Genomic DNA, 27,290 nt, shown 5'->3' with positions numbered 1-27,290 from the left:
CATATCCAATGTCCCCAGGAGAATTAATGTAAATTGTGGGGGTGGTTCCAGGGAATATACATAGGTAGCCCAAGGTCCAGTTTCAGCAGCAGCCCTGGGAACTATAAGTTGTGGACTACAAACCGCAGCATGATGGGAGAACTTCCTGGTTCCTGCCAGGATGTACCCTCTGCCCGCAGCAGGGTCTGTGCTAGAAGCAGCACACAGGCTGCATGCTGAGAGGAGGGGCTGCTGAACTGTTTTCCTGTTCTATGTTTTTGTACAGAATAAAACATGTTCCTGGTGGTTTATCTGAGTGGGTCTGGTCTGAGGTGCACACACACAATACACAACACAGAGCACAACAGGCAGTCTCAGGCCTAGCCTGCCACCAGCCTTTCCCTATGCTGAATAACCTCACACTGGGCTAGCAAACAGGAGGGGTTAAACGTAAATATGTCTGAAACATTTTATAAAAATGAAAGGGAACATCCGCTTTCATCCAAACTTCTAAAACTCTCCCCGTGTGCCAAGAAGTACTGAAAAATCAACATTAATTGCCCAGAGAGCTCCACAGACTGTTTAAAATGGTTGGATGGAAGTTATCTAGACCTGCTGATTTTAAAATGTCTCACAGTCATAGCTGCTTTTTACCATCCTCCTGATACACTGGTGGGATGGGAAGATATTAACAGATGCGATGACTACAGCATCTATTTTATTTTATGAAATACAGAGATATTTATTGAACACTTTTGCCTTTTCTGCATCAGTACTGATAATTCTACAATTTCCACCTGGACCACTATCATTGTCAGGATTGTTTTTGCTCCTCATATATATATATTTTAAATCCTTATTGTCCTTAACTCTGCTGACCATGAATTTCCTCTTATGTACCTTTGCTTCCCTGTTTGAGAGTCTCCAACTTTTAATTTATCTTCATTACAATCAACTTTCCCTTTCTTCTATTTGTTATGTATAATTTGATAATTATTATTGATTACTTATATTATAGTAACTCCTAGAGCAGTGGTCCCCAACCTTTTGGGGTTGCCGGGCACCAGGGGGCGTGGCCGTTCGCCTGCCGGGCGCTGGGGGGGGAAGGCGGGGGCGGGGCCCCCCCAGGGCCCCCCCATAGCCGGGGGCGGGGCCCCCCCCATAGCCGCATTCCGGGGGCCGGCACTCTCCCATCAAGCGCCGCGCGCCCGGGGCTGGCGCTCTCTCCCCCCCTCCCCCAAGTGCCGCGCGCCGGGGGCCGGCGCTGGCGCTCTTTACCCCCTCCCTCCTCCCTCCTCCCAAGCGCCGCGCGCCCGGGCCGGCGCTCTTTCCCCCCTCCCTCCCCCAAGCGCCGCGCACCCGGGGCCGGGGCCGGCGCTCTCTCCCCCCCATGCGCCGCGGGGGGTGAATCCGCGGCGCCCCCGGGGCCGGCGCTCACCGTGTGCCACGCGCCCGGGGCGGCTCCGGCACCGCACATGCGCCACGTGCCCGGGGCCAGGCCAGCCCTGAGCACTTGGCGGGCACAGAGAAATGCCCCCGCAGGCGCCATGGCGCCCGCGGGCACCGTGTTGGGGACCACGGTCCTAGAGGCTCCAGCTATGGTTGAATCTCCATTACACTAAGGCTGCGTCTAGACTGGCATGATTTTGCGCAAATACTTTTAACGGAATTTTTTTTCTGTTAAAAGTATTTGCGCAAGAGAGCATCTATATTGGCATGTGCCTTTGCGCAAAAGATTTTCTTTTGCGCAAAAGCATCCGTGCCCAGTAGAGATGCTCTCTTGCGCAAGAAAGCTCCGATGGCCATTTTAGCCATCGTGCTTTCTTGTGCAAGAAATTAACGTTCCTGTCTACACTGGCCCTCTTGCGCAAGTATTCTCGTGCAAGAGGGCTTATGCCTGAGCGGAAGCATCAAAGTATTTGCACAAGAAGCACATATTTTGTACATTACAGAGTCAGTGTTCTTGCGCAAATTCTCGCAGCCAGTGTAACTTTTTTTAAGTTTTAAGAAGTGTTTTTTTCGAGAAAGCAATTTTTTCTGAAAAAAATATGTCCAGACTACTTTCACTTTAGAAAAACCTGCTTTTGAAAAAGCGATCGGAAGAAGATATGCAAATTAGCACAAATTTGCATATCACCTTTTGAATAAAACCTTGTAGTCTAGACGTGTCCACAGAACAAAAAGTCTACACTCGGCATCTCTAGGTATGACTGTATGATTAAAAGTAACAAGAACAGTACAACTCACTCCTATACATTCTACATAATGGCTGTGTCTAGACTGGCAAGTTTTTCCGCAAAAGCTCCTGCTTTTGCGGAAAAACTTGCCAACTGTCTACACTGGCCGCTTGAATTTCCGCAAGAACACTGACGCAAGTGCTTCTTGCAGAAATACTATGTTGCTCCTGTTTGGGCAAAAATCCTTTTGCGCAAAAGGGCCAGTATAAACAGCTCAGATTTGTTTTGCGCAAAAGCCCGTCTAGATTGGCACAGACACTTTTCCACAAAAAGTGCTTTTGCGGAAAAGCGTCCATGTCAATCTAGACGCTCTTTTCCGCAAATGCTTTTAACGGAAAACTTTTCTGTTAAAAGCATTTGTGGAAAATCATGCCAGTCTAGACGTAGCCAACTGGTATTGGCACAGCAACTTCTAGCAAGGATACAGCATTTGATGCCATGTGAAGATCTGTTTCCACAAAAGAAGAGCAAGTGGTAGGAAAACAACAGGGATTCTTTCCTCTTCTGTCTCAGCCTCAGCACTACTATCTGGGATACATGCCAATGGCAAAAAGTTTGCATCTAGGTGCTGAATCTCCTCCATTCTAGGGCTTGCATCTGTGCTGCTGTTGGAAAGGCAGTCAGCTCAGAATCTGTAGGAGCTGATCAGGTCTCTGTTCGAGAATTCTATCCTTGTCAATCTTATGGGAATTACTGTGGTGTTCTTTAGGAAGATGTGGGTAGCTTTCAACAAAGTGCAATTGGAAAAAATACTTGTCCCATGATGCATTTCATTTACAGGCAGTGATAAGCCATTTCCATTGCTGTTGGCTGAGAGTAAACAAGCTGCTTCCTCCTATAGCTCATTCCACATAAGGTCAGGAAACAGAAAAACCTGTCACTGCCCACCTCCTTTAAACTGCCTGAGCAACCAACACTGCATTTTGAAGGTGGATGATTTAAGTACAGGCAGTCCCCGAGTTACGCGGATCCAGCAGACCAGGGAGACGCGGAGCAAAGCCTCGGAGGATGCCGGCAGTGGGACAGCCATGGCGCATCTGGGCTGTCCCGCTGCCCGCGTCCTCCGTGGCTTTGCTCCACGTCTCCCAGGGAGACACGGAGCAAAGCTGCGGAGGATGCGGGCGGGACCGTGGTGCGTCTCGGCAGTCCCGACACTCGCGTCTCCCTGGTCTGCTGGGGGGGCGCAGGTAGTGCGCCCCCCCCCCCCCCCCAGCAGACCAGGCTCTTCTCGCCGACAACACCTGGGGTAGAGCAGCTGGGGCACTGCTGGGTTGGTCCCGCAGTGCCACTCCTCGGCGCTACTGGACCAACCCGGCAGCACCCCAGCTGCTCTGCCCCAGGCGTCCCCAAGTCAGCCGCTGCTGAAACTGACCAGCGGCTGACTACAGGAAGCCGGAGGCAAAGTTGCTCTGCCCCGGGCTTCCTGGAATCAGCCGCTGATCAGTTTCAGCAGCGGCTGACTTGGGAACACCTGGGGTAGAGCAGCTGGGGTGCTGCCGGGTTGGTCCCTGCATCGCTGAGGTGCGGCGCTGCGGGGACCTTCCCAGCAGCGTCCCAGCTGCTCTGTTCCAGGTGTCCAAATTCAGCCACTGTTGAAACTGATCAGCCGCTGATTCTAGGAAGCCCAGGGCAGAGCAACTCTGCCTCGGGCTTCCCGTAATCATCCACTGGTCAGTTTCAGCAGCGGCTGAATCTGGACGCCAGTTCTGACTTACATACAAATTCAACTTAAGAACAAACCTACAGTCCCTATCTTGTACGTAACCCGGGGACTGCCTGTATATGCAAAAATGCATTAGATGAAATGCTCAGTTTATAGAGTGGATCTATTATGAAACTCACAACCAGGCCAGATGGAAAACTGGTTGGTGAGTAAACTCTTTATTTCTCTTTCCACCTCTCCTTTATACTTGCTCCTGGCCTTGACTTATCTGACCACAGGTTAAAAAGTACCATTGGCATTGACTTGACACTGAGACTTTAACAAAGTATACTGAAAGCTTTGTTATCCGGCACTCTGTTAACCAGAAAAGTTTGTTAACCAGCATTGCCCCCAGCGACAATACTGTCACATCTTCAGGCGCAAAGGCCTGGCTTTGTTTACCATGATTGGCTTAACAGTTTTTTATTTAAGAAGTACTAATCATCTTTATCTCAAAATAGAAATGTGAGACCAACTGCCTCACACTACACAACTACCAATATTAAAAATTTGAGTTTTACTATTATTGTCCATTGGTTTTTCCTAGGTTGATGGGACCCTCAGATAACTGGAATTTTTAGATAACCAGAATGCCCTAATCCCCGAGCATGCCAGATAACACAGGTTTTACTGTAGCTTTTTTCTAATCCAAGAAAGAGATCTTATAAGCCCCCAGAACTCCAAATAGTGGATCACTCAGTTCATAACATTTTATTTATCATTTTTAAATGGGCAAAATTAATAGCACTTGGGGACCTTTTACTCACTGAGCAGGAACTACACGGCTGCTGCAGTACAAAGCTCATCAATGGATATCAGATGCTATAGTGATGAGAGCTGTCTATGTACGTGTAGCTATGAAAGGATAATTCATTCCCCATGCTGATTAAGTCTTTGGTTTCCCTATTGATCCCATCAATGCAATGAGCCTCATATGTGAAGCCCTTTCTCTGGATGATTTTGCCGGAGTGGGGCCATGAATGAGGGGTTCAAGGTGCAGGAAGGGGCTCCAAGCTAGGGCAGTAGTTTGGAGTGTAGGTCAGGATGCTGGCTCCAGCTTGGGGTCAGGCTCTGGGGTAGGGCCAGACATCAGGGGTTCAGGGTGCAGGATGGAGATCAGGGCTAAGGCAGGGGATTAGGGTGTGGGTGGGGTTTTGTGCTGCAGGTGGTGCTCAGCTCAGGATGTTCTGGAAAACAGCAACATCTCCCTCTGGCTCCTAGATGAAGGTATGGCCAGGCAGCTCTACCTGAAGTTCCTAGGCAAAGAAAACTGGAGCCACGTCCCCATAGCTGCCCCCATAGAGGCAGATGCCAGCAGCTTCCTGGGAGACATGGGGACCTGGGCAGGCACCCAGCCAGACTTTCAACAGCCAGGTCAGTGGTGCTTTTTGATTGGGATTCCAATCAGAAAACAGACACCCTAATCCTGATGATTAAACATGCTTCTCCATGCCCCCAAAAGCAGAGCATTAGAATGGTGTAGTCTTTCTTACAGTTGCAGCACATATAGAATGGACATTTTTAGGCTCCCTGTCACTGCCAATTAAGATTAAAATTAACATCAAAAGGTGTCTGTTCTTTTTACACTGGCCAGGGGCGGATATAGGGCAGGGCGAATGGGGCGGCCGCCCCGGGCCCCGCGCTTCAGAAAGCCCCGCGCATGCGCCGTGGCGCTGCCGCACATGTCATCTGTCCCTGATACCGGCTATTGCAAAACTATTTTAAGTGTCCCCCTTTGGATAGTAAAAAAATAAAAGTTTCTCATGTGTTTTACTGACATTAAGAAGGGAACTGGGGGTCACAAAAAATACCGAACAATTCCAATATAAAATTAACATTCAGGACTAAAATTCTGCTTTAAATTATACCCGTGTAATTCCTCCCCAACAAATGAGCCAGCTTCTGATCTAAATTACGCAGGTGTAATTCTGTAGGGTAAAATTTTCTGAGATAACAGAATATCATAGCCTAAGAACCCCTATTCTAAATTTCAAGTCTGGAACAGGCACACAAAACATATATGTCTATGTCAAAGACACAGTACATGAAGGTTATGCCCCCCCCCCCGCCCTCCCCGCTTAGCCCATCAGAGGAAGGTCATCATAGAGCTAACGACCCAGGGTGAGAGACAGGACATGACACATTCAATGGTGCTAGAAACAAATGTGCAATTGTCAAGTACTCTTACTGTCTCTGCTTTAATCCCCAGATGCAACACCAACTGATCACATCCATGCAAAGATACCTTCCTGTAGCTAACAGACACATTGCCACTTAACACATAATTGATAATTGATGTCTGCTTTGTTGAAGTACTTATTTAACTAGATATAAGGTATTCTGTAAGCTATGGGTGGATTATTCTCATTTTGCCTCACAATTAGCACCTATGGGGGGGAGGGAGAAGGGGGAAGGTATGTGATTTTCCTCTCCCTCGCCCCATCACTTTACCCACCCATTAAGCATCCTATATAATTAGTTGTAACCTATTGTCTGGCAGTGTTCACTAAGCCTAACAAGCAAAGTGACACTCCACCAGCACTGTGTGTAAATAAACCCTTCTGCTTCCTTCATACACGGTGTCCAGAATCTATTCCAACAGATTTGGATGCCACAGGAAGCAATGGATCTACTCCAGAATCGCATCTGTGTAGTGAAGATCAAAATCATGTGCGAGGCTTGTAAACAGACATTTTTCTTATGATAGATCCCAGGACCAACTGCAAGAAGAAAAAATGCAATGAAATCAACCAGATCCTCCAGGCACTTATGATCTCTAGAGAGAAAACTCAGTTTCCTCTTTGAATGGATTAAGTTTCCTTTCTTCAGCAGGGGACACACATGCCCCCAAGGCCATAGTGAGTTTCAAAAGGAGAAAGGGAAAAATGCAAAGTATCTCCTGTTTAAAAGGCAACAGCCGAGCTTGAGTCCTCCTTTTGCAAAGCTAACACTTTCTTTCTTTCTAGGTCAGCAGGTACCAGAGGCAACAGCCGGCAAAGAGGAAACCCTCAGAAAAAAAAATGATGAAAAGTAGCAGGAAAGTTTTTTGCTGACTGGCTAGAAAAGAAAAGAAGAAAAAGCAGGAAACACAAAGTTTAATGGGTGTAGAATGGCAGAAGAAAACTGAATTTTTGACAAAAAATGGGTCAAATGAAAATGACGCAGAGGGTGCTGGAATTAGAGGTGCGGAGATGTTGCCATAGCCCCTGGCTTAAAATCATTTCCATTATAGGTCTTAGGGTTTTGTTTCCAAAAGGAGATATGCAAATGTGGCACTAATTTGCATATATTCATCTGATCACTTTTCAAAAGCGGGTTTTTCAAATTTGAAAGTAGTCTGGAAGTGTTTTTTAGGGGAAAAAACCCTTTTTCGAAAAACCGTGTAAACCTGCTTTTATTACAAAGAGCATTTTCTTTTAAAAAAGGGTTTTTTTTCCTGAGTACTTTCACTTTCGAAAAAGCGATCAGAAAAATATATGCAAATTAGCACCACATTTGCATATATCCTTTTGAACCGCCCTTCCCCACCCCCCACCCCGTAGTCTGGACGTACCCTCCGAGGGGTAGCTGTGTATACATATATAACAGAAGAAGAAGTACCTGTCAATTGTAGAACCTGTGTTAATGAGGCTAATTAAGTGGGCTGGATGTATCCCATTAATAGCTTTTGGTGTGAAAATGTGGATGTTAAAGGCAGGAGAAATTGGCTTTGTAATGCACCAACTAGTTGATGCCTTTATTCAAGCCCAGGGTAACGGTCAAATTTGTAGATGAATTCCAGCTCTGAAGTCTCTCTGTAACTGGTTAGTGAAGTTCCTTTGTAGAAGAATGGCTACTTTTAAATCCATGATTGAGTAATCAGGCAGGTTAAAATGTTCCCCTAAAGGTTTCTGTGTGTCACCATTTCTGATGTCTAATTTGTATGCACTTGATGGCGTATGTCACATTAGAGGATGTGCAATTATACGAGCCTCTGAAGGTGTGGCTTATGTGGATAGGTCTTGTGATGGTGTCGCTTGTATAGATATGTAGACAGAGTTGGCCACGGGATTTGTTGCAGAAGTAGGTTCCTGGATATGTGTATCTGAGGTGTGATGTGTGGCTGCTTCAGGTTGGCGGGTTGTCTGTAGGCGAGGATTGGCCTGTCTCCCAAGGTTTAGAGTTTGCTTCAGTGGCTTTCAGCACCCCCATTATACAAATTGTTCCATCACCACTGTGCTGGAACATAACTTTAGCAGAGCCCAAGTTGGCAGACTGCCTGAGACAATAACTCAAAGGGTATAACTCTTCCCCACTTCTCTGACTCTGCAAGCTGGTCCCAATGCTACCTTGGGACTCTGCATACACTGCTCCATTGTGCCTCTGCTGTGTGTGGAGTGTCAGAGTTCCTCAGTCTGGTAAGGGAAATGAAGGAGGTGGTGCAGCTGCCACCATCTTAGCTGACACTCCAAGGATTGGACCTTGAGTGCTCAAAACATGAGCTGTTACCATGTAAGCTAAAGAGCCAAGGGCCTCTAGCTGGGGCTGTAACAGATTCTCCTCCAACACAAGCTCGCCAGCTGCAAAACTTCCAGGTTCTCTGGGAGCAAGCTTCCTTGAAGAGAAATCAGAAAGTGTGAAACCCTCCATGCTGACTTACATATCACACATACACACACACACACACACACACACACAAAACTCCAAACATTTGAAAACCAAATTATTTTCAGCCAAAAGGCAAATATTTTTATTTGAAATGCTGCCACTATGTCTCAGGGGATTTGTAGTTTGGGGTGACTTATCATCCCATTCTCTTCTGTAGGAAGGGCTCTATATCAGGAGCTCCTATGAAACACACATTTCCTCTCATGAAGAAGAGAGAAAGAGGTGAATCATGGGAGATGTAGGCCTGCCAGAGAACCTGACTCATAGTAGGCAATAGACACATAAGGGACCAAAATAACAACTGCCATGAGGCACGGAGACACCATTTTGAATTGAAATATTTTAGTTTTAGGCTAAGATATTTTGGCTTAAGATATTTTGACAAGAAGTCAACAATTTATGTTGAAAACACCTCCCTATTTTCTTACCAGCTCTATATAAAGGATACTACCCACTGATATATAAAGTAATTCAGAAATTTCAGGCTAACTGATCCATAGAAGAATACCACTTTGGAAAACTACATTTTCTTTTCAAGAAAACACCTGTTAGACAAGACCATTCAATTTTACGTCAGCCCTTGCTAAGTCCAAGTAATGCAAATTTAAATAATTAACAGAGGGACTAATTAGTAGTTAAATTAACTGTAGAAAAAATGATGTTTGCTGCCAGTAACCTTGTGTATCACACCTTGATTACAAAGCACATTAAGCACATTTGAGGCACACAAATTTAGGAGGCCATTTTTTTAAATGGCTATTAGCCACTGGACACAGTGACCTTATCTATACCAGTGTTTCTCAACCTTTTTAAATAAAGTATCCCCCCTTTAAAAAAAATTATAAGTACCCCCAGTGCCTACAGTTTTCAGACACACACACTTTTTTCTACTATTGCAACACATTTGTTTTAACAACTTAATCGTAGCCGGGTGTGTGTGTGTGAAATTTTTGGGTGTCAAAAGTACAAAAATAATAAAGCACTGTAAAACTTAAAACAAAAATTCAGTTTTCTCCAAATGTCAGTTGTGTTGACGTACCACCCAGACATCTCTCAAGTACCCCTAAAAGTATTCGTACCACTGGTTGAGAAAAATTGGTCTGTACTACTGTGGGCTGTTGACCTAAGTTACACAACTTCAGCTAGGATAACGTAGCTGAAGTTGATCTACTTAGGTCTGCTTACCAAGGTATCACAGCAATATGTCCACCAGTGATGCTCACCTGGACTCATGCTGCCAGCTGTGCATGCTCTGCTCATCACTGGGCGCCATCCCATCTGTACCTCTCCTGTGAGGTCACACATGCACCCAGTCTACAGGGACATGGGGTGTGTAGCTACATTAGTTCAGGCAGCGGTGACTGACAACACAAGGACGTACTCATGGGGTCTGGAGGGGTTTGTACTTGGGGTGGTGAATGCACGTTGCCTCTCACCCCATCCATGCCACTTCAGCTACACTGCCATTTTTAGTATCCTCACTCGATGAGCACTGTCGTAGATCTACTCAAGCTGAGACTCACACTCCCACCACCACCGATAAATATTGCCTAGAACAATGGTCCCTATAGTACAGGCTGGAACTCCCTGGCTCAGCACACTTGGGACCTGACCGGTCCTGAACAAGGGAATTTGCTGGATCAGGGAGGTCCCTTGCCACCAGCTTCCCAGCCTGCCACCCCTCCCTGATGTTGGCTCCTGGCCCCATTGCATCCAGGGTCCAGGTGTTCCCGCTGGGCTTGGGTTCTGCCACCTTCTTCCAGCCCAGTCCGGACTCCCTGGGGCTAGGGCCCCTTCGCTGCTGCCGGTCCTACTGCCCGCAGAGCTAGAGCTCCCCAGCCACCACAGGGCCTACTAATGCCAGGGCTGGAGCTCTCCAGCTATGCCTTTGGCCACCCTTCTGCTGAGTTCCTGGCTGTGCCACTGTCCCCCCTTCTACAGGGTTCCTGGCTGCATTGCTGGCTCCCCACTGCCAGGCAGGCCCCCAGACCTCCCTGCCCTGGACATTCTGGTGCAGGAACATCTGTGGTCTATGCAATGTTGCCAGACCAGAGAGTCCCAGTTTAGGGAGCCAGCATGACCTGTAGCTCTTAATTACTTGAATTCAGAGGACTGGTATGTTTGAAATAAAAGAGTTGCAAATGACAAAACTACTGGGGCCTTTCCTGCATGAAAATATGGGATAAAGGGAAACTTCTACCTAACTCCCAAGGAAAAGAACTAACAAATGCAGATAGTTCGGGCATATGATTTGCAAGAGACTGGAGGGAATAATAGGACACTGCCCTAGTTTTAATCACAGCGTGAATTATTACTGTTATACTAAGCCGGGAGATGAAGGAACTGTCAGTGGTGTTCTGAGGTCACTTGGAGGGAGCGGGGGAAATTAGACAGGTACAATCTGCTGCTGCTGCTGCTGCTGACATTTAATTACTCTCCCTGCTGAGAAGTAAGAAGTTCAGAATGCGGAACGTTAGGCGTCTGTCACTAGCAGCGGCGCTTCGGCTTCCCACGGGTGGAACATTAACAGAAAAAGCAGCGAGAAGGAGTGATGATTGAAACCAGCCTTCTTTTCAATTGAAGGCAGAACGGCTTTGGGTGGTTTTTTTTTTTTAATAAGACAAAGGGGGGAAAAAAGCCAATAAAGTCACCGGGAACATTTATAGTGATATTTTGGGGCTTTGCTGGAGCGTTAGACATCAGTCTTTTCTATAGCTTTTGATATAGCCACGTTTTTACACAAAATAATTAAACAATGTACGTGAATGTATGATAATGGAACGTTACCAAAACTGGGGCTAACGTGTCGATGTCTGAGCAATCTACTTAGCACTCCATGGATGCAGGGAAGGGATGGCTGCGCTGTATCAGCATCATTTTCAGAACACACTTAGGTGGTGAGTGTCTGTGAAAATCTGACTAGTAATCTGCCTAGAGCCCTAGGTTCAAAGCCCATTGGTCAGACTAAATTGCTCATTCTCCTGAATTCCAGGCAGTGCTAGTGCTTGGGGGCTTTCAGTTGCAACTGAGTTCCCATCTGCTCAGCATGGGGTACTAATATTTCATAACTTTTTTTGTAAGTAGTAAAGAATAAGCCAAGCTCTTCTCTCCCGCCCCAGTCCCATATGGCTCTGCCCTGAAAGGATTTGTCTACACTAGGGAACTACATTGAAGTTAACTGCCTTAGGGTGCACCTCAACCAGATGCATCAATCTAGATGTAATCTACAGCAGTGGATCTCAACTGGGGTTATATGTAATCCTCTGGATATCAGGAGGGATATCAACTCATCTTGATTTTTGCCTGGTTTTACATCAGGTTACAAAAAATCATTAGCAAAGCCAGTGTAAAGTAAAACTTCATACAATGATTTGTTTATAGTGATCTATCTATCTATCTATCTATCTATCTATCTATCTATCTATCTATCTATCTATCTATCTATCTATCTATCTATCTATCATGTCTGTCTGCAAGTCCATTTGTTCAATAACTCCTACTAAATGGTAAGAGTCAGGGCCACCAGATTTGTTACACAGCTTCCTCTTAACATAACTTAAAGAGAAGCCAAGGTTTGGTTGTGCTAGGACAACTGGAAGCCCTCAGAAAAGGACTGTTTTCCATAACATGTGATGGGAGGAGCTGCTGTTCAGAGGCACATGATATGAGAGTGTCCACTGGGGGCAGTGAGCCTGCAGGGGAGAGCTATCCAGCAGAGTGTCCACTGGGGGAAGCCATACCACCAAGAGAGTGGCCAGTAGGGCTGTGGCTTTGCCAACTTGCCTGCCAGTATACCAGTAAGTAGCCCCTCGCCCCAAACTCTTTCCCCCACTCCTGGACCATGGCTGCAACACTGGAGGGGTGGGGGGGGGGGAAGGTTCCTGGTGGCTGGAAGGGTCCAGGGGTAATGAGAATAGGCCCTTGGCAGCTGGATGGGACTGGGAGGGGGAGAACAGGCCCCTGGCATTGGGGGGATAGGTGGAGTTGAGGTGGGGAGAGAACAGGCCCTTGTCCCCCAGCCTCCTGCACCTCCCCCCAAACATACATCCCAAAGCCCTGCCTTGAAGGACCACGGCAGTGCCTGGTAAGTCTGCTAGCGTACTATATGCTGAAAACATAAGTGTGATATTTATATTGCAAATTAGTTGTTTTATCATCTATGGTAAAAATGAGAAAGTCAGCAAGTTTTCAGAAACAGTGCTGTGACACCTCTGTAGTTCATGTCTGGTTGTGGAAGCAAGACATTTTTAAGTGAAGTGAAACTTAGATGTACACAAGACAAATCAGACTCCTGAAAGAGATCCAGTAGTCTAGATTGAGAACCACTGACCTACAGTATGAAACAAGTCTAAGAGTGCATTAAGATAGCTAACCATGATGAAGCTTATCTCCTTGACCCTCTAGACAAGGCTCAGTGCAGATAGACTGTATATGAAGTTGGCTAAGAGATGTGGGATTCTTTAGGATAAGTCCTGACTTACTCTTGTTGACATCAGTGGCATAATTTCTACCAAGGGAAGTGGAGCATTTCTCACAATAAAAGCAGCATTAGCACGTATGCTCCAAGTCTGAGATGGTATTTAAGAGAACTTGTGAGACAGAAGCCTGCTTAGCTGGTATAAATTGACATTAACAGAGCAGTGCCAATTTACATCAGCCAAGAAACAGGACCCTTAAATCCAACCATAAAAACAGAGAGACAAACAGGAAACCCTTACTGCCTCTTTACTCCACTTTCCTTCAACCTCTAGGCATGCAAATGATCACAAAATCAACAGGTAGTAAAGAGAACTATCCTTGAGAGTGTGTCCATTGACTGGTTGGGGCTCCGACTTTGTTTCTGTATTATATTAGTTAGCCGAATCCACAGGAGTCATTCTGCTGTCATGAATGTACTAGGCTCATTTCTGTATACGGCCTACAAGCATTCATGCAAAATAAACACTTAGATCAGGAAGAGTTGTCCCAAAGAGGCTTCCGAAGCTAAGGAAGAGCACGACTGATCGCCTGTGCTAGTGACCGGCAGTACAGCACAATGCTAAAGCAGCAGGACCATGGTGGAGCATCCATAGGCTGAGACATGGAATCCATGACTTTTTTGGGCCTCTGTGACTTCTGCCCCTGCTGATTCCACCTGATGATCAGCCCCCAGGTTTGAAGCTGCAGCTGTCGGTCAGGTGCTACGTCTGGAGGAACATTGAGGCTGGAGCTGCTTCCGGAGCTGCAGCATAGTTGGAGCAGGATAGGGTGGCGTTATGGCCAGTCCCCACTACAGGAGCAGAAGTCACCACATCCATAAGATCAGCAGTGGTCAACCCCTGATTAAGAGCAGTGGCTGGCAGTCAGCCCCCATGGGTAGAGCAGACGCTGAACTGGAGTGGCCACAGTGGGCTTAACCCCTTCCCTGTCTCCTGCCAACCTATGGATGCTGATAGTGGATGGAGGGCAGATGGGGTCAGCAGGCCCAGTGCTAGGAATACGAATGGTAACTGGGTAACCTATAAACATCACCTTTATTGGGAGATGCTTACCAGATCCCGTTAATTGACAGGTGTTGGAGCAGCCCCACACTCAATGAGGGCAGGAGGATGCTCCAGCCCTACAGGGGCAGCCCCTGTCCAAGGGAAGCCTGGCTTTGTGCACCATGGGCAGGGGCACTTTAACTCGGCCGGAGCAGCCTCCATCACTGTGGGGGAGCTCGTCCAGCCACTACAGGTGTGTGTGTGGGAGGGTGGGGTTCTCCAGTCCAACTGAGCTGGAGTGACCCTCCTGCCTGCCCTTGTTTAATTGATTAACGGGTTAAACATCACATTTAACTGGTTAAATTGATTAACCGTGATTTTACATCTCTACTCAATACAAACCAAGCAGTAAATCGTGGGAAGGGGGGGAGATGACTCTGTATGCACATGGCACATCACCTCTGCCCCAGGTAAAAGTCACAGACGGGTCACTGGGCTCTGTGATTTTTGTTTCTTGCCCACGACCCCTTTGACTTCTACTAAAAACACCCATGACTAACTTTAAGACTAAGTGAAGGTTGTTATTGAGCATTTGGTAGGTCATTGTCTAGTTCAATGGTTTTTAATCTTTTTCATGTGCAAAGCCATAAAATGTTTCGAATGGAGGTGTGAACCCTTTCGAAAATCTTATACGTTGCCTACAAACCTCCCTGGGTCTGCAGCCCGCACGCTGAAATCCACAATTCTATGGTAATGACAACCTTTCGCAGACCCCTCAGACATAGCCTGCGGATCCAATCACAGATTGAAAACACTGGGCTAGAAAGTAACAATTCCGATGCTTTTTGGAGGTCACTAATAAAGAAACAAGCCTTGTTATCAGAGTAAAGATTGTGAGAGGGAGAGACCGTGACTCGAAGCACTGCTTTGAGCAAGGGGACGATCCTAAGCGGTATTAACGCAAGCGGCATGGTGACTCGGACAATGCTCCAAGGTATAATTACTCCCCAGTTACTTCCATCCTCTGAGAGGGGACTGTAATTTGCATCTTGGCTTTTACCCAAAGCAACTCACAACACTCTCCTCGGTGGCTCAGCTATGCTGGAAACCAGTCTAATGCAGATTGCAAGTCAAAATGTAACCTTTCTTTTGTTGTCTGCTTGCCCTTACCTCTGATGCAGTCGGTTTGCAATAGCCCGCTCCAAACACTAGATTCTCTAATGACATACTCGTTTGGTCTGGTCCCGTCTCCAGGCTGCCTTTCCCAAGCCATGACCCTTTCCCTGGCCGAGCAAAACTAAAAGGAGAAATAAGAGGAAAAGATATTTACTACAAATCAGAGGACCTGTAGAATAATATTCTGTCCCGGCTGCCCACCAGGCACAATTCATTGCACATTTAAGAAAACATTTTTCACAAGCTCTGAAATAACAGCACATTGTACTAAAGCATCACATATATAGTAGCCCAGTGTCTGAGAGTCTGTAATACTGAAATGCTGGATGTTCCCTCTGGGCGGTGCTGTTGCCTGAAATGCTAGCTGCAGGGGCAGATGACCGTTTTGCAGGGCCCCGGGCAGCATAATTCTGCGGGGCCCCCCCTTTGCCACGGCACATGCGCAGTGATGCCACGCGCATGTGAGGCGGCAGCATGGTGCATACGTGGGGCTTTCTGAAGCGTGGGGCCCGGTGGGGCCGCCCCGTTCGCCCTGCCCTATATCCGCCCCTGGCTGGCTGTTCCCTCTGGGCAGCCCATGTTCCATGGGCAGTGCGGGGCCCAAACGGCCACTTGCGCCACTTGCTCCCCTGTGGCTGCCCAGCTGAGCAGCGCAGGAGTCAGCCGAGCACCACAGCGAGAGGAGAAGGGGGGCAGGGCGGTGACGTACATGGCCAGGGGGCGGGGCCTGGCTGTGTACGTCACCACTCCCCCCCCCCCTTCGCCTCCCACCGTGGTGCTCGGCTGACTCCTGCGCTGCTCAGCCGGGCCGCTGCGGGGGAGCCCAAACAGCCGCTTGCTCTACTTGCTCCCGCATGGCGGCCTGGCTGAGCAGCGCAGAAGTCAGCCAAGCGCCATGGCAGGAGGCAAAGGGGGGCGGGGCAGTGACGTGTGGCATGACAGCAGCTCTAGGCCCCAGCCCCTGGACGTGAACATCACTGCCCCGCCCCCCCTACACCTTCCGCCGTGGCACTCAACTGACTTCTGCGCCGCTCAGCTGGGCTGCCAAGGGGGAGCAAGTAGAGCAAGCGGCCATTTGGGCTCTACGTTCCTCATGCAGCACGGGGAATGCGCAGCCCAAACAGCTGTCTGGGCTCCGGGGTCCCCCGAGTGAGAGGCAGGAGGGGGAGGAGAAGAGAAAGGGTGAGACAGAGAGAGAGGCAGGAGGTGGAGGAGAGCTGAAAGAGAGAGAGAGAGAGAAGGGGAGGCAGTAAAAGGAGGAGAGAGAGAGAGACGGAGCGAGAGACCGGAGGCTCAGGAGAGAAGATCGACATGGAGGAGAGACCTGAAAATCCCGTCTTATAATGGGCTAATAGGCTAGTGAAATAAGAAGAGCTGTCAGCCAAATTAAAAGTCTTTGGCTTTGTTTTAAAGTTTAAACAGATATAACAAGTCAACACCACACACTCCCAAATGGGAAGAATTCCACAGAATGCTGACAGCATCCAATATTTGGCTTCTCAAAGGGTGAAAATTAAGTTAGTAGGCCTAGAATTTAAAAAAAAAAGGGAGACGCATGTTAGGCTCCTCAGTTTGTGTTAGAGCATCAAGAAAGTGACCTGTTCTTTGAGTTTTGGGCACCCAATGACTCCCATTATTGTCAACACAAGCTGTTGAGTATCAGTACTTTTAAAACCAGGCCACTTTCTCAGATGTTTTAACACAGACGTGGGAGCCTTTAAGATCCTTAGGACCTAACTTTAAAATCCCCCACTTTTTTTTTTTTTTTTTTTTAAATCCTGACCTAGAGGTAAATCAGAAACAGATGGCAGGTTGTTGGTAGGTTTGAACAGAGAAATCAGGTCAAACAAGCAAAACATAATGATCCAAAATGTAGCGTCTTAAATCAGCCATGGGCAACCAAGAACAGCGAGTGGGTCGGATGAGTGGCTTCCTTTAGCTCAGTAGGCTGCAGCAGCCCACACCCCACTGGGGCTCCACTTGTGGCTCATAGAAACCCTGTTTGCCCCCCCTCATGCAGTGGGGCACTGGAGCCCCACACTTCCTCCCCCTCCCCCTCCCTTCCAGCACTTTCGAAGCACCACAAATTGCCTGATTTGCTCTCTGTCCCTGCTCCTCCCCTCCCCCACCAAACAGCCACTCATCAGCTGTTCCTGACTGTTCCACCCATGGGCAGGATGAGGAGGAGCAGGGGCAGAGAGCGAATCAGCAGATTTGTGGTGCTTCAAAAGGAGGGAGGAGAGAGGCAGAGGAAATGCAGGGCTCCAGTGCTCGAGTGCACGAGAGGCGTGTGGGGGAGCGGGCAGATAGAGGGTCAGTGGGCTTATGCCTTATTTTATTGAGATGCTGCTTAAATCAAGGCCTAGCATCTCACTAGATAGTGAGGTACACAAACTCTGAGTTGTATTAATCGCATGAATGAGTATTTCATGCAGCAGTGCCAAAGTCTGTTCTGAACATTCACTGGGGCTCAGCACAGCACCTACAATGGATTTTGAGGAGAGCAGTCTCTTCTTTTGTTCTTCCACAGCCTAGCAGGGACACCGGTAGGACATTTCAAGTGAAGCAAGGAGAGCAGCTTGAATACCACTGCAACAATTAAGCCAGGAAAGTAACATAAACTTTGAACAGTAACATGGGGACTAGTTCTGAAAACCTTTACTTGCACCATCAAAAGGCAATGTCTTCCACTAGTACCATCAGAGCTTAGAGTTAAAAACTGTAAGGTAATGTGAGGGGTAATGTTCCCGGTATTTTTTTTTCTAGCCATATGTGGAATAAATGTTGTTATGTGCACCAAAGCAGGTGTATATGTGCACCACCAATAGAAACACATGCCAATATGGTGTCATAAGGACACTCCATAAAAGGAGGAAACTTCATGGCTGGCCTTGTGTTTATGAATTTTAATAACTGATGTGATTCAATCAGATGTTTGGAGGCTCCTTCTAAGCAGCAGAAAACACTTCAATGTATTTATCTCACCAAAAAACTGAGATAAAGAAGTCAACTCCAAAGAATAAAGGGACAAACATTGCTCAGAATCACATGAGAATGACAAACGCAGTCTGATTTGGTCTGTTGAAAAGACTGACTCACACAACCATGTAAAAATACTGTCACTGTATCAGAACCCTGAATAAATGATTCCCAAATACAAAACACCTTCATTTGAATATTATCAAAACTCTCAAAGGCATTGTTGGAGTGAAAAGCACTTTTTAATGCCACTTTGATTTATTTATCTTTTACTTTTACAACACAGAAGGGTTTTGATTGTGCTGGTCCTATGGGAATTGATTTAGGGATTGTACTATAAAATAACAACAAAAAATTCTGGAAACCAGCCAAAAATGTAGCTTGTTTTCTGAGGGAAAATTTAACTAAGAAGCTTGAAAAGTATTAAAGGCCCACTGATGCTTCAAGAGGAATAACTTATTAGGAGACAATTCCTGTTAGTTATTATGCAGATACATTTTTTGTAGTGCCTTTATTTTTTACATGTTACTATTACTACAACAGACACTTGAATTAAAATAGAACCTTTGTTTACAGGTTTAACAACTTTTCTTTTATATTACCTGACTGAAAAGTAGAATTTCCATCCTTATCCACTTGTTATAATTTAAAACTAGATTAACCTGGGCAAATATTACACCAAGGGTGCATCTAGACTGGCAAGATTTTGCACAAAAGCAGTTGCTTTTGTGCAAAAACTTGCCAGCTGTCTACACTGGCCGCTTGAATTTGCTCAAGAGCACTGACGTTCTAATGTAAGAATTCAGTGCTTCTTGCGCAAATACTTTGATGCTCCCACTCAGGGATAAGCTGTCTTGCACGAGAATACTTGCGCAAGAGGGCCAGTGTAGACAGGCACCTTAATTTTTTGCGCAAGAAAGCCCGACGGCTAAAATGGCCATCGGAGCTTTTTTGCGCAAAAGCGCATCTATATTGGGCATGGATGCTTTTGCGCAAAAGCATCCGTGCCAATCTAGACGCTCTTTTGTGGAAATACTTTTAATGGAAAAACTTTTCCATTAAAAGTATTTTTGCAAAATCATGCCAGTCTAGACATAGCCCAAAAGTGTAATATTTGTGGTAGGCAACAACCAGAAGGAAGAAAGAAATCCAAAGCAGGAAAAATCCTGTTTTCATGCAAATATCCCTGATGGGAAGAAATATTTAATTTTTTTTTATCTAAAATGAATGTTTCACAAAACTTTTTATGTGGTATCAGTGGCTCTTCGCTGTATACATCTCACGTTCTCCTTGCTTCAAATGAGAGAGAGAAAGAGAGATACCACCAACAGACTGTCTTTGCTACCCAGGCTTATATTTGTGGCAACTTCAATAGAAGGAGTACCCATTACTGACTAGTACTCATGGGATTGTAGAAAATTAGCCAACCATTTCTTTTCCAAGGTTCACGAGGCCTAAGGTAGCAGATAAATTAAAGTGATTTGGTTGAATAAGAGTAGGATTGGGAATAAAGCATTTGGGGCAAGATTTTTTTTAAATGCTCCATGTTGCCCTAACTCTGCTCCTTCTGAAGGAACTGGGAGATTTAGCATTGCTTTAGTAGATGCAGAGTGAGGTCAATGCTAAACCCTTTTGAAGATCTCTCCCTTTCAATTCTTTTTCCTCCTCTGCTCTAGGCAGAGTACAGTCTTGGATAAGTCACTCCCCCATCTCCCTGTCAATTATCTCCCATGTAAAAGGTGATGTGTGCTCTTTACCTATCTCAGATGCACTGGGAAAAAGTGTTGTAAGGAATAGGGTTGCCAGATGGTTTAACTAAAAATACCAAACCCCTCCCCCCCCAAAAAAAACACTGGGGAAAAAAAATTGTTGAGAAAAAAAAGGGGGGAGACCAAAGTTGCTGAGAAAAAAAAAGGGACCCCAAGAGTTGTTAAGCTAAACAATTTTTTAAAATAGCATGGCCCCTTTAAGAACGCTTTTTGAGGCTTTTTGGCCCTAACAGGCTGCTGGTGGCTGCCCACCATGCAGGACAGCTCCCCTGCAGAACCTGGCAAGCACCCGGGATTTTCACCTCCTGGTCTGGAAAAAATCAGAAAGTACCGGACATTTTAGGTGTCTGGTATTTTCTGAATTTTTGTACCGGACAGGAGGTGAAAATACTGAACTGTCTGGTTCAATACCGGACACCTGGCAACCCTAGTAAGGAATGTAAAGTGCCTTACCCAAAGTATTAGAGAATCAAACCTTAACAGCTTACTTGCTTTGCTAAGGATAGATCTTCCACTGCAGCACTGGGAGTTTTGCCTGAGTACAAGATTTCTCCTACTACTATGATTTTAAGATGCATGTGTGGGTGGATGTGCAGCTGGTGGTGCTGTTGACTGAGGGAAAAAAAATCTCCATTATAATATCAACAAGAGAGAACAGGACTGCCAGCTGCATTCAAGGAACACTCTCAGAGCTTATTTAGATTCATTTGAAGAGTGGCTTGTTGGTTTTAATTGGGTTACAACTGTTTTCAGATGGATTCCTGAAACTGCTGAATATAAGACTGAAGTTTGTACTGCCAGCCACTGAACTGGGTTCTACTCAGGGCCAAAGCCTGTGCTGCTTTTATTAGTCCTGTTTTCATGAAGAATGGAGATTCGACAAGGAATCACCACTCTCAACTACCTAGAGAGCTCCTGGAAATTTTAAAATAAAATCACTTAACATTAGTGGATAAACTTTCATTAGGAGGCAAGTCAACCTAAGTTGAAGGTTGAGGGCTGGTCTCCTCGTGTACTTACGAAAGGATTTGACAATTATCGGTTCAGACACTCACGCCAGAGGCTATTTGCATGCTGCAGTTTTGGTCTTAAAAGCAGTGGCGTGGGCTTCCTCCTATTTAGAGAGAGCAGCAAAAGGATGCTGTTATTCAATAAAGCAGGTTTAGTTTCCTGCTCTTAGTTTCCCTACAAAACTTTGTATTTTAAAAGTTCTGTGGTTTTGTCCCAACAGTTTTCTCCCCTTCAGGAAAGAAACATGTTTCCCTTCTTGGATAGAATTATTTTATTCCCCTTGTGGGACTGGTGAGGAACCAGTTCCTTAGAGGCACAGCTCCTTCCTTTCTGTAATAATCCCTGATTTCTCTAGCATCCTGGGGCACAGCACACAAGTCCTGCCCCACGTTTCCCTGCGGACGCCTTACTTTTTTCATGCTGATCCCAGAACTGGAATTGATGAAAAAATTCAGCACTGCCAGTGTACAACTGCAATGTGCCGATTCTGAGGGGAGCCAAAGAGCTCAGGAGCAGTGGGAAAGTAGTTTAAAGCCCCTACAGTTTGAGAGTACGGGGGGTGGCAGGTCTCGTCATTGATGGGAAGTGTTTGGCTGCTGGAAGAAGCAGGAGTGGGAGCAGAGACATGTCGTAGGCTGATGCTATAAAAACATAAGAATGGCCATACTGGATCAGACCAAAGGTCCATTCAGCCCTGTACCCTGTCTGCTGACAGTGGCCAATGCCAGGTGTCCCAGAGGGAGTGAATCAAACAGGCAATGATCAAGTGAGTTCTCTCTTGCCATCCATCTCCACCCTCTGACAAACAGAGGCTAGAGACACCATTCCTTACCCATACTGGCTAATAGCCATTCGTGGACTTAACCTCCATGAATTTATCTAGTTCTCTTTTAAATCTTGTTTAAATCTTCACAACCTCCTCAGGCAAGGAGTTCCACAGATTGACTATGCACTGTGTGAAGAAGAACTTCCTTTTATTTGTTTTAAACCTGCTGCCCATTAGTTTCATTTGGTGAAACAACCCACCCATTAACACTATAGTCCTACCATAATGTGTTTCTTCTTGCATCTAAATCAGAAGTTCTAAGCCTACCCTCCATTGTTCCACTTTATTCTGTCTCCTGGAGCAGGTTTTAACTAGCCCTGTTTGTTTAAATGTTGAATCAGGAGATTTTAACCAGCTTCTGGTTCTGCTTCATAAAGACAAGAGAAAAATGAAAAGCAGCCCATCTCTGTTTCTAGCGTTGCCCCCCTCTACCCTCTTTCTGCAGGGACTCTTCAAAGAGAAACTGCTGCTCATCTTTAGTGAGACAAGTGATGAGTGGGCTGAAGGCCACATGGGATCATACTGTGCTTCTCCACTGTCGCAGATTCCAGACTTAAATTTGCTCCCCTTGCTCATAAACCTGGGGTTACGGCATCTTCATTACTAAAATTATTTACGTTAGAATCTTCTGAACTGTAAAACACGAGGCTACGAACAATCCTAGGTTTACCAACTAATTCAACCCCGAGGACTTCCGGTAACATGGCTGGATTTTCAGAGTATCACGCCTGATCCAGAAACTAATAAATCAGCTGTTCCATGTGTCACAACGGAGCTGTTAATAGTACTGGACTCCACAGTGATGCTTAAAGCCACCTATGCTGGCCCTGTAGCTGAGATTCTGATTGTGTGCCTGCACCCCCCCCCCCCCCCCCCAGGGAGGAGAGATAACAGAAGAGCTAATATGCTGGCAGTGTTAAACATGCCTATCTCATCCTTTTAGCAAACAGTGATCCCTATTAGGAAGGAGTAAATAGGTCCTGTTGATTCACTGATGCAGGTAGCATTTCCTTATTTAAATGTAAGTGAGATTGGGAAAGCTCTTTGGGAAAGAGGGTCTAAGGCTGGGGTGAGGAACCTTTTTTGGTTCTGGGGGCTGCTGGCCCACAGAAAAATCACTCAGGGGCTGCATACAGGTGAGAAGCAAAAAACAAAAACAAACCATCACTGACGTGGCCTGTGACTGAGAATGAGAAACTTAAAAAAAAAAAAAAACCCAGTTCTGGTAGCACTTTAAAAACTAACAGAACATGTAGATTAGTAATAGAGAGGTAGTCATGTTAGTCTGATCTTGATAAAACAAAAGGAAAAATATGTAGCACTTTAAAGACTAACAAGATAGTTTATTAGGTGATGAGCTTTCGTGGGCCAGACCCACTTCTTCAGATTATATTCTGAAAGAGAACTGGCATGACCATATGTAACAAAGGAATACGATGAAGAAAGTGAACACATTATAAAACTGACAAATCAGATTTTAGAACAGAAGGTGGGGCGAGGGAGAGGGAAGGAGGAAATAGCTTATTGTAAGTCAGTGAGTGGCTAATCTGGAGTTACTAGGACTATCAATAGGTGGGGAAGCTGTCTTTGTAATGTGTAAGGTAATTAGCATCTTTATTGTTTTATTAGTCTTAAAAGTGCTACCAGACTATTTGTTGTTTTTTAAGTTTATCCTGTACAGACTAACTTGGCAACCCCCTGAAGCTTCTGAGAAGGAGAAAGACACTCTCCATATTTCCCTCACACACCAGAGCTTTGTCGACAGAGGCTTTGTCAACAGTATCTGTCGACAAAGCCTCTGGCGACAAAAGCCTGTAGTCCAAACGTACCCTAGATCTCCCAGTAACCAGGCACAAGCCAACAATATGTGTTTTCATATGGATGAATGTAAATGTATCCATCTCAGAGCAATTAATGCCAGTTATACCTCCAGGCTGGAGGACTCTATCCTGGGAAACAGTTATTCTGAAAAAGATTTTGGGATTGTGGTAGATAACCAGCTACACATGAGCTACCAATGAAACACTGGTGCCACAAGAGCTAATGTGACAGTGGGATGCATAAACAGGGGAATCTTGAATGGGTGTAGAGAGGCTATTTACCTCTGTAGTTGGCATTGGTGTGACTGCTGCTGTAATAACATGTCTGGTTTTGGTGCTCACAAATCAAGAAGAAATGTTCAGAGAAGAGCCGTGCAAATGACTAAAGGATTAGAAAATATGCCTTATAGTGATAAGCTAAATAGATCAAGCTCCTTGAGGCTAATACAGAGAAAATTAAGGGGTGTACCCACACTAGGAAAAATATTTCATAATGGGCTCTTCAGTCTAGCAGAGAAAATATAACATGATCCAATGAGTAGAAGTTGAAGCTAGAAAATTAAGACAGGAAATAAAGTATAAATTTGTACCAGTCTGTTAAGGATCTGCTGTAGGAATTGTTTTGGGGAAGTTCTTTCTTCTAAGTTCTGGTGTTGGAATCTATAAACCTGCATTAGAGCAATTTAAAATGGCTAGAGAACTAAAATACGATGAAGCACCAAAAGCCACTATGTGCTGATTTTATTTTACACTTCTGCAAATTAATAGCTTTGCTTTTAGCTTAATATGCTGTGACAAGACAGAGAAAAAATGTGATCAGAAAGTTACTGAGGCTTTACAAAAATAAGGTCCTATTATTAGATCAAAACTCTTATAATTAAGTCTCTCTTTGTGATGCCAGCAAATCTCCCAAAGGGTCTGAACTTGGAGAAAAGAACAGTGGTTTTAATACGCAGGTTTTGTTTGAGAATGCCTGACACAGAAAGTTGCTTTTAGGCTATTTATTTTGCTCTGTTAGTGATTTTACATTAAATTAATACTTAGTTTTCTAGATATTTATGTATCAAGAGGCAGACAAATCTTTCAAATTCTCATTATTATTGACTTAACCAAATGAGACCATATACTGTGTTATCAAAAATTTATTTCCATTCTACTGCATGAAATCTAAGCCCTCTTTTCTTCATAAACATCCACAACATCACATCTTAAAAGCTTTAGTAGTAACCCTGCTACAGATCAGTTGTCTGTCATACTGTTTGGCTGCGTCTAGACTGGCATGATTTTCTGCAAATGCTTTTAACGGAATTTTTTTCCATAAAAAGCATTTGCGGAAAAGAGTGTCTAGATTGGCACAGACGCTTTTCCGCAAAAGCACTTTGCGCGAGAAAGCCCCGATCGCCATTTTAGACATCAGGGCTTTTTTGCGCAAAACAAATCTGAGCTGTCTACACTGGCCCTTTTGCGCAAGAAGCACTGATTTCTTACATTAGAAACGTCAGTGCTTTTGTGCAAAATCAAGCGACCAATGTAGACAGCTGGCAAGTAGACAGCTGCTTTTGCAGAAAAGCTTGCCAGTCTAGAAACAGCTTTTATGTCTCAAAGTAATACCCCTCTGTAACCACTTTCCTCAAAAGCAGTCCTGTCTTGGTCACACTGGGCACATAAAAGCACTCGGCCATCAGACCGGCTGCACTTAGGGGCAATTGGGGGGCTGCAGGAGAGCTTCCACCCCCAGAAGCCCGCAGAGCCAGCCCAGTCCTCCCCATCGGGGGCTCGTGCCCCATTCCTCCCTTACCTCCTTCCACTTACCCTTCCCTAGCCCCCCTTCCTGATGTACGAAATAAAGAAAACGTGTGGTCAAAAATAGAATCGCTCTTTATTGAACAAAACTCGGGGAAACTGGGAAAAGGAGGTGGGAGAGGGAAAGAGGGAGGGTGGGAGAGGGGAGGGCTACTAAAATGATCAGAGGTTTGGAAGAGGTCCCATATGAAGAGAGGCTAAAGAGACTGGGACTTTTCAGTTTAGAAAAGAGGAGACTGAGGGGGGATAGGATATAGGTCTATAAAAGCATGAGTGGGATGGAGAGGGTGCACCAAGAAATGTTCTTCATTAGTTCCCAGAATAGAAGGACTAGACGACACCAAAGGAAAGGAATGGGTAGCAGGCTTCAAAGTAGTAACAGAAAGTTGTTCTTCACAAAGCAAAGAGTCAACCTGTGGAACTCCTTGCTGCAGGAGGCTTGAAGGCTAGAACTAGAACAGAGTTTAAAGAGAAGTGAGATCAAGTCATGGAGGTTGGGTCCATGGAGTGGTATTAGCCAGCGGGTAGGAGTGGTGTCCCTGCCCAAAGTTTGTGGAAGGCTGGAGAGGGATGGCACGAGATAAATGGCTTGGTCACTGTCTTCGGTCCATCCCCTCCAGGGTCCCTAGGGTTGTCCGCTGTCAGCAGACAGGCTACTGGGCTAGATGGACCTTTGGTCTGACCCAGTACGGCTATTGTAAGCTCAGGGCTCAGGGTAGGGGGTCTCAGTGGACCCCCTTGATTCTCTTGCCCACCTGCTCCTGGGTGGCCAGGCTGGCAGCTCTCCTGCCCTAGATGGCTACTTTCCTGTGCCTAGTGCAGAGGTCATGGATGAGGTCCACGATGTCCACACTAGACCAGGCGGGTGCCCGCCTCTTGCGGTCCCGGGCAAGCTCCCGGGAGCCGCCAGCCTGGTCCTGGGAAGAGGGGGAGGGCTGGGGGGCATCGGGTGGCTGGCTCGAGCCATGCCAGGTGCAGGGTCTGCTAGCTGGGTGCTGGCAGGTTTGCACCTGGCACGGGCACCGTAGCCAGCCCGTGCCCCTTTAAGGGGTCCAGAGCCGGGAGGGGGGCAGACGAGTTTCCCTGGTGTTGGTCAGAGTGGCCATCAGGGAAAGCTGGGGAGGGCTAGCCCCCCACTAGTTTGAATTAAGGGGCTACACACCCCTTAATTCGAACTAGTAAGTTTGAACTAGGCTTAGTCCTCATAGAATGAGGTTTACCTAGTTCGAACTAAGCGCTCCACTAGTTCGAATTAAGTTCGAACTAGCGGAGCGCTAGTGTAGCGCCTATCAAAGTTAATTCGAACTAACGTCCGTTAGTTCGAATTAACTTTGTAGTGTAGACATACCCTCACTGTGTAAGAGCAGAAACTGCAGCCAGCTGCCTGCAATTCTGGCACCAGCCTCTACTCCAGTCCCCCCGCTCCCACCCCATTGGAGGGTCTGTACTTGCTGGGAGTGAGTGAGTTCTCCAATCAGGGAGACGGGAAGTACTTGGGGGTTCATGTGACCCAGATCGTGCTGAAGCCAGAGGAGCTACCGACTGAAGGGCAGGAGGGATCTATGCTTCATTGCCTGCCTCCGGCCACCTGGAAAAAGCTGGGTAAGTTACAGGCTCTGCAAGATAGGGTCTTCTTCTTTGCTTTGCTCCCAAAACCTTCCCTGCCCTGTGAACTGCTAACAAGGTGGCAGCCTCCCCAGCATCCTGCTTCTCCCCTAACCCTTCAGTTAGAGAATTAGCTGAGCAGGGATCCCCTGCTTCCCCGTATCCACTCCTCTGCTGCACATTCCGAGCAAGGCGGATGCCTTTTTACTTCTCTGCCCCCTATCTTCCTCCCACTCTTGCCAATTTGTGCCCCTCCTCCTGCTTCCCAGATAGA

The 27,290-nt window shown here is 46.2% G+C and overlaps 1 protein-coding gene across 8 annotated transcripts in view; it reads right to left on the bottom strand.

The window, feature by feature from the left end:
• Positions 1 to 27,290, bottom strand: part of FAM135B (family with sequence similarity 135 member B) — a 384,315-nt gene that overhangs the window by 86,742 nt on the left and 270,283 nt on the right. For all 8 annotated transcript variants that reach the window (XM_075920075.2, XM_075920080.2, XM_075920079.2 and 5 more), the window contains one exon: positions 15,198 to 15,324. In XM_075920075.2, the coding sequence (XP_075776190.1) occupies positions 15,198 to 15,324 (127 nt within the window). The remainder of the gene's footprint in view (positions 1 to 15,197; positions 15,325 to 27,290) is intronic.

This window comes from Pelodiscus sinensis, chromosome 2, assembly GCF_052426305.1.
Source record: "Pelodiscus sinensis isolate ZL-2025 chromosome 2, ASM5242630v1, whole genome shotgun sequence".
In the NCBI taxonomy this organism is placed as follows: Eukaryota; Metazoa; Chordata; order Testudines; family Trionychidae; genus Pelodiscus; species Pelodiscus sinensis.
Note: the sequence above shows the minus strand (reverse complement) of the source record. Positions and strands in the feature narration are given on the sequence as shown.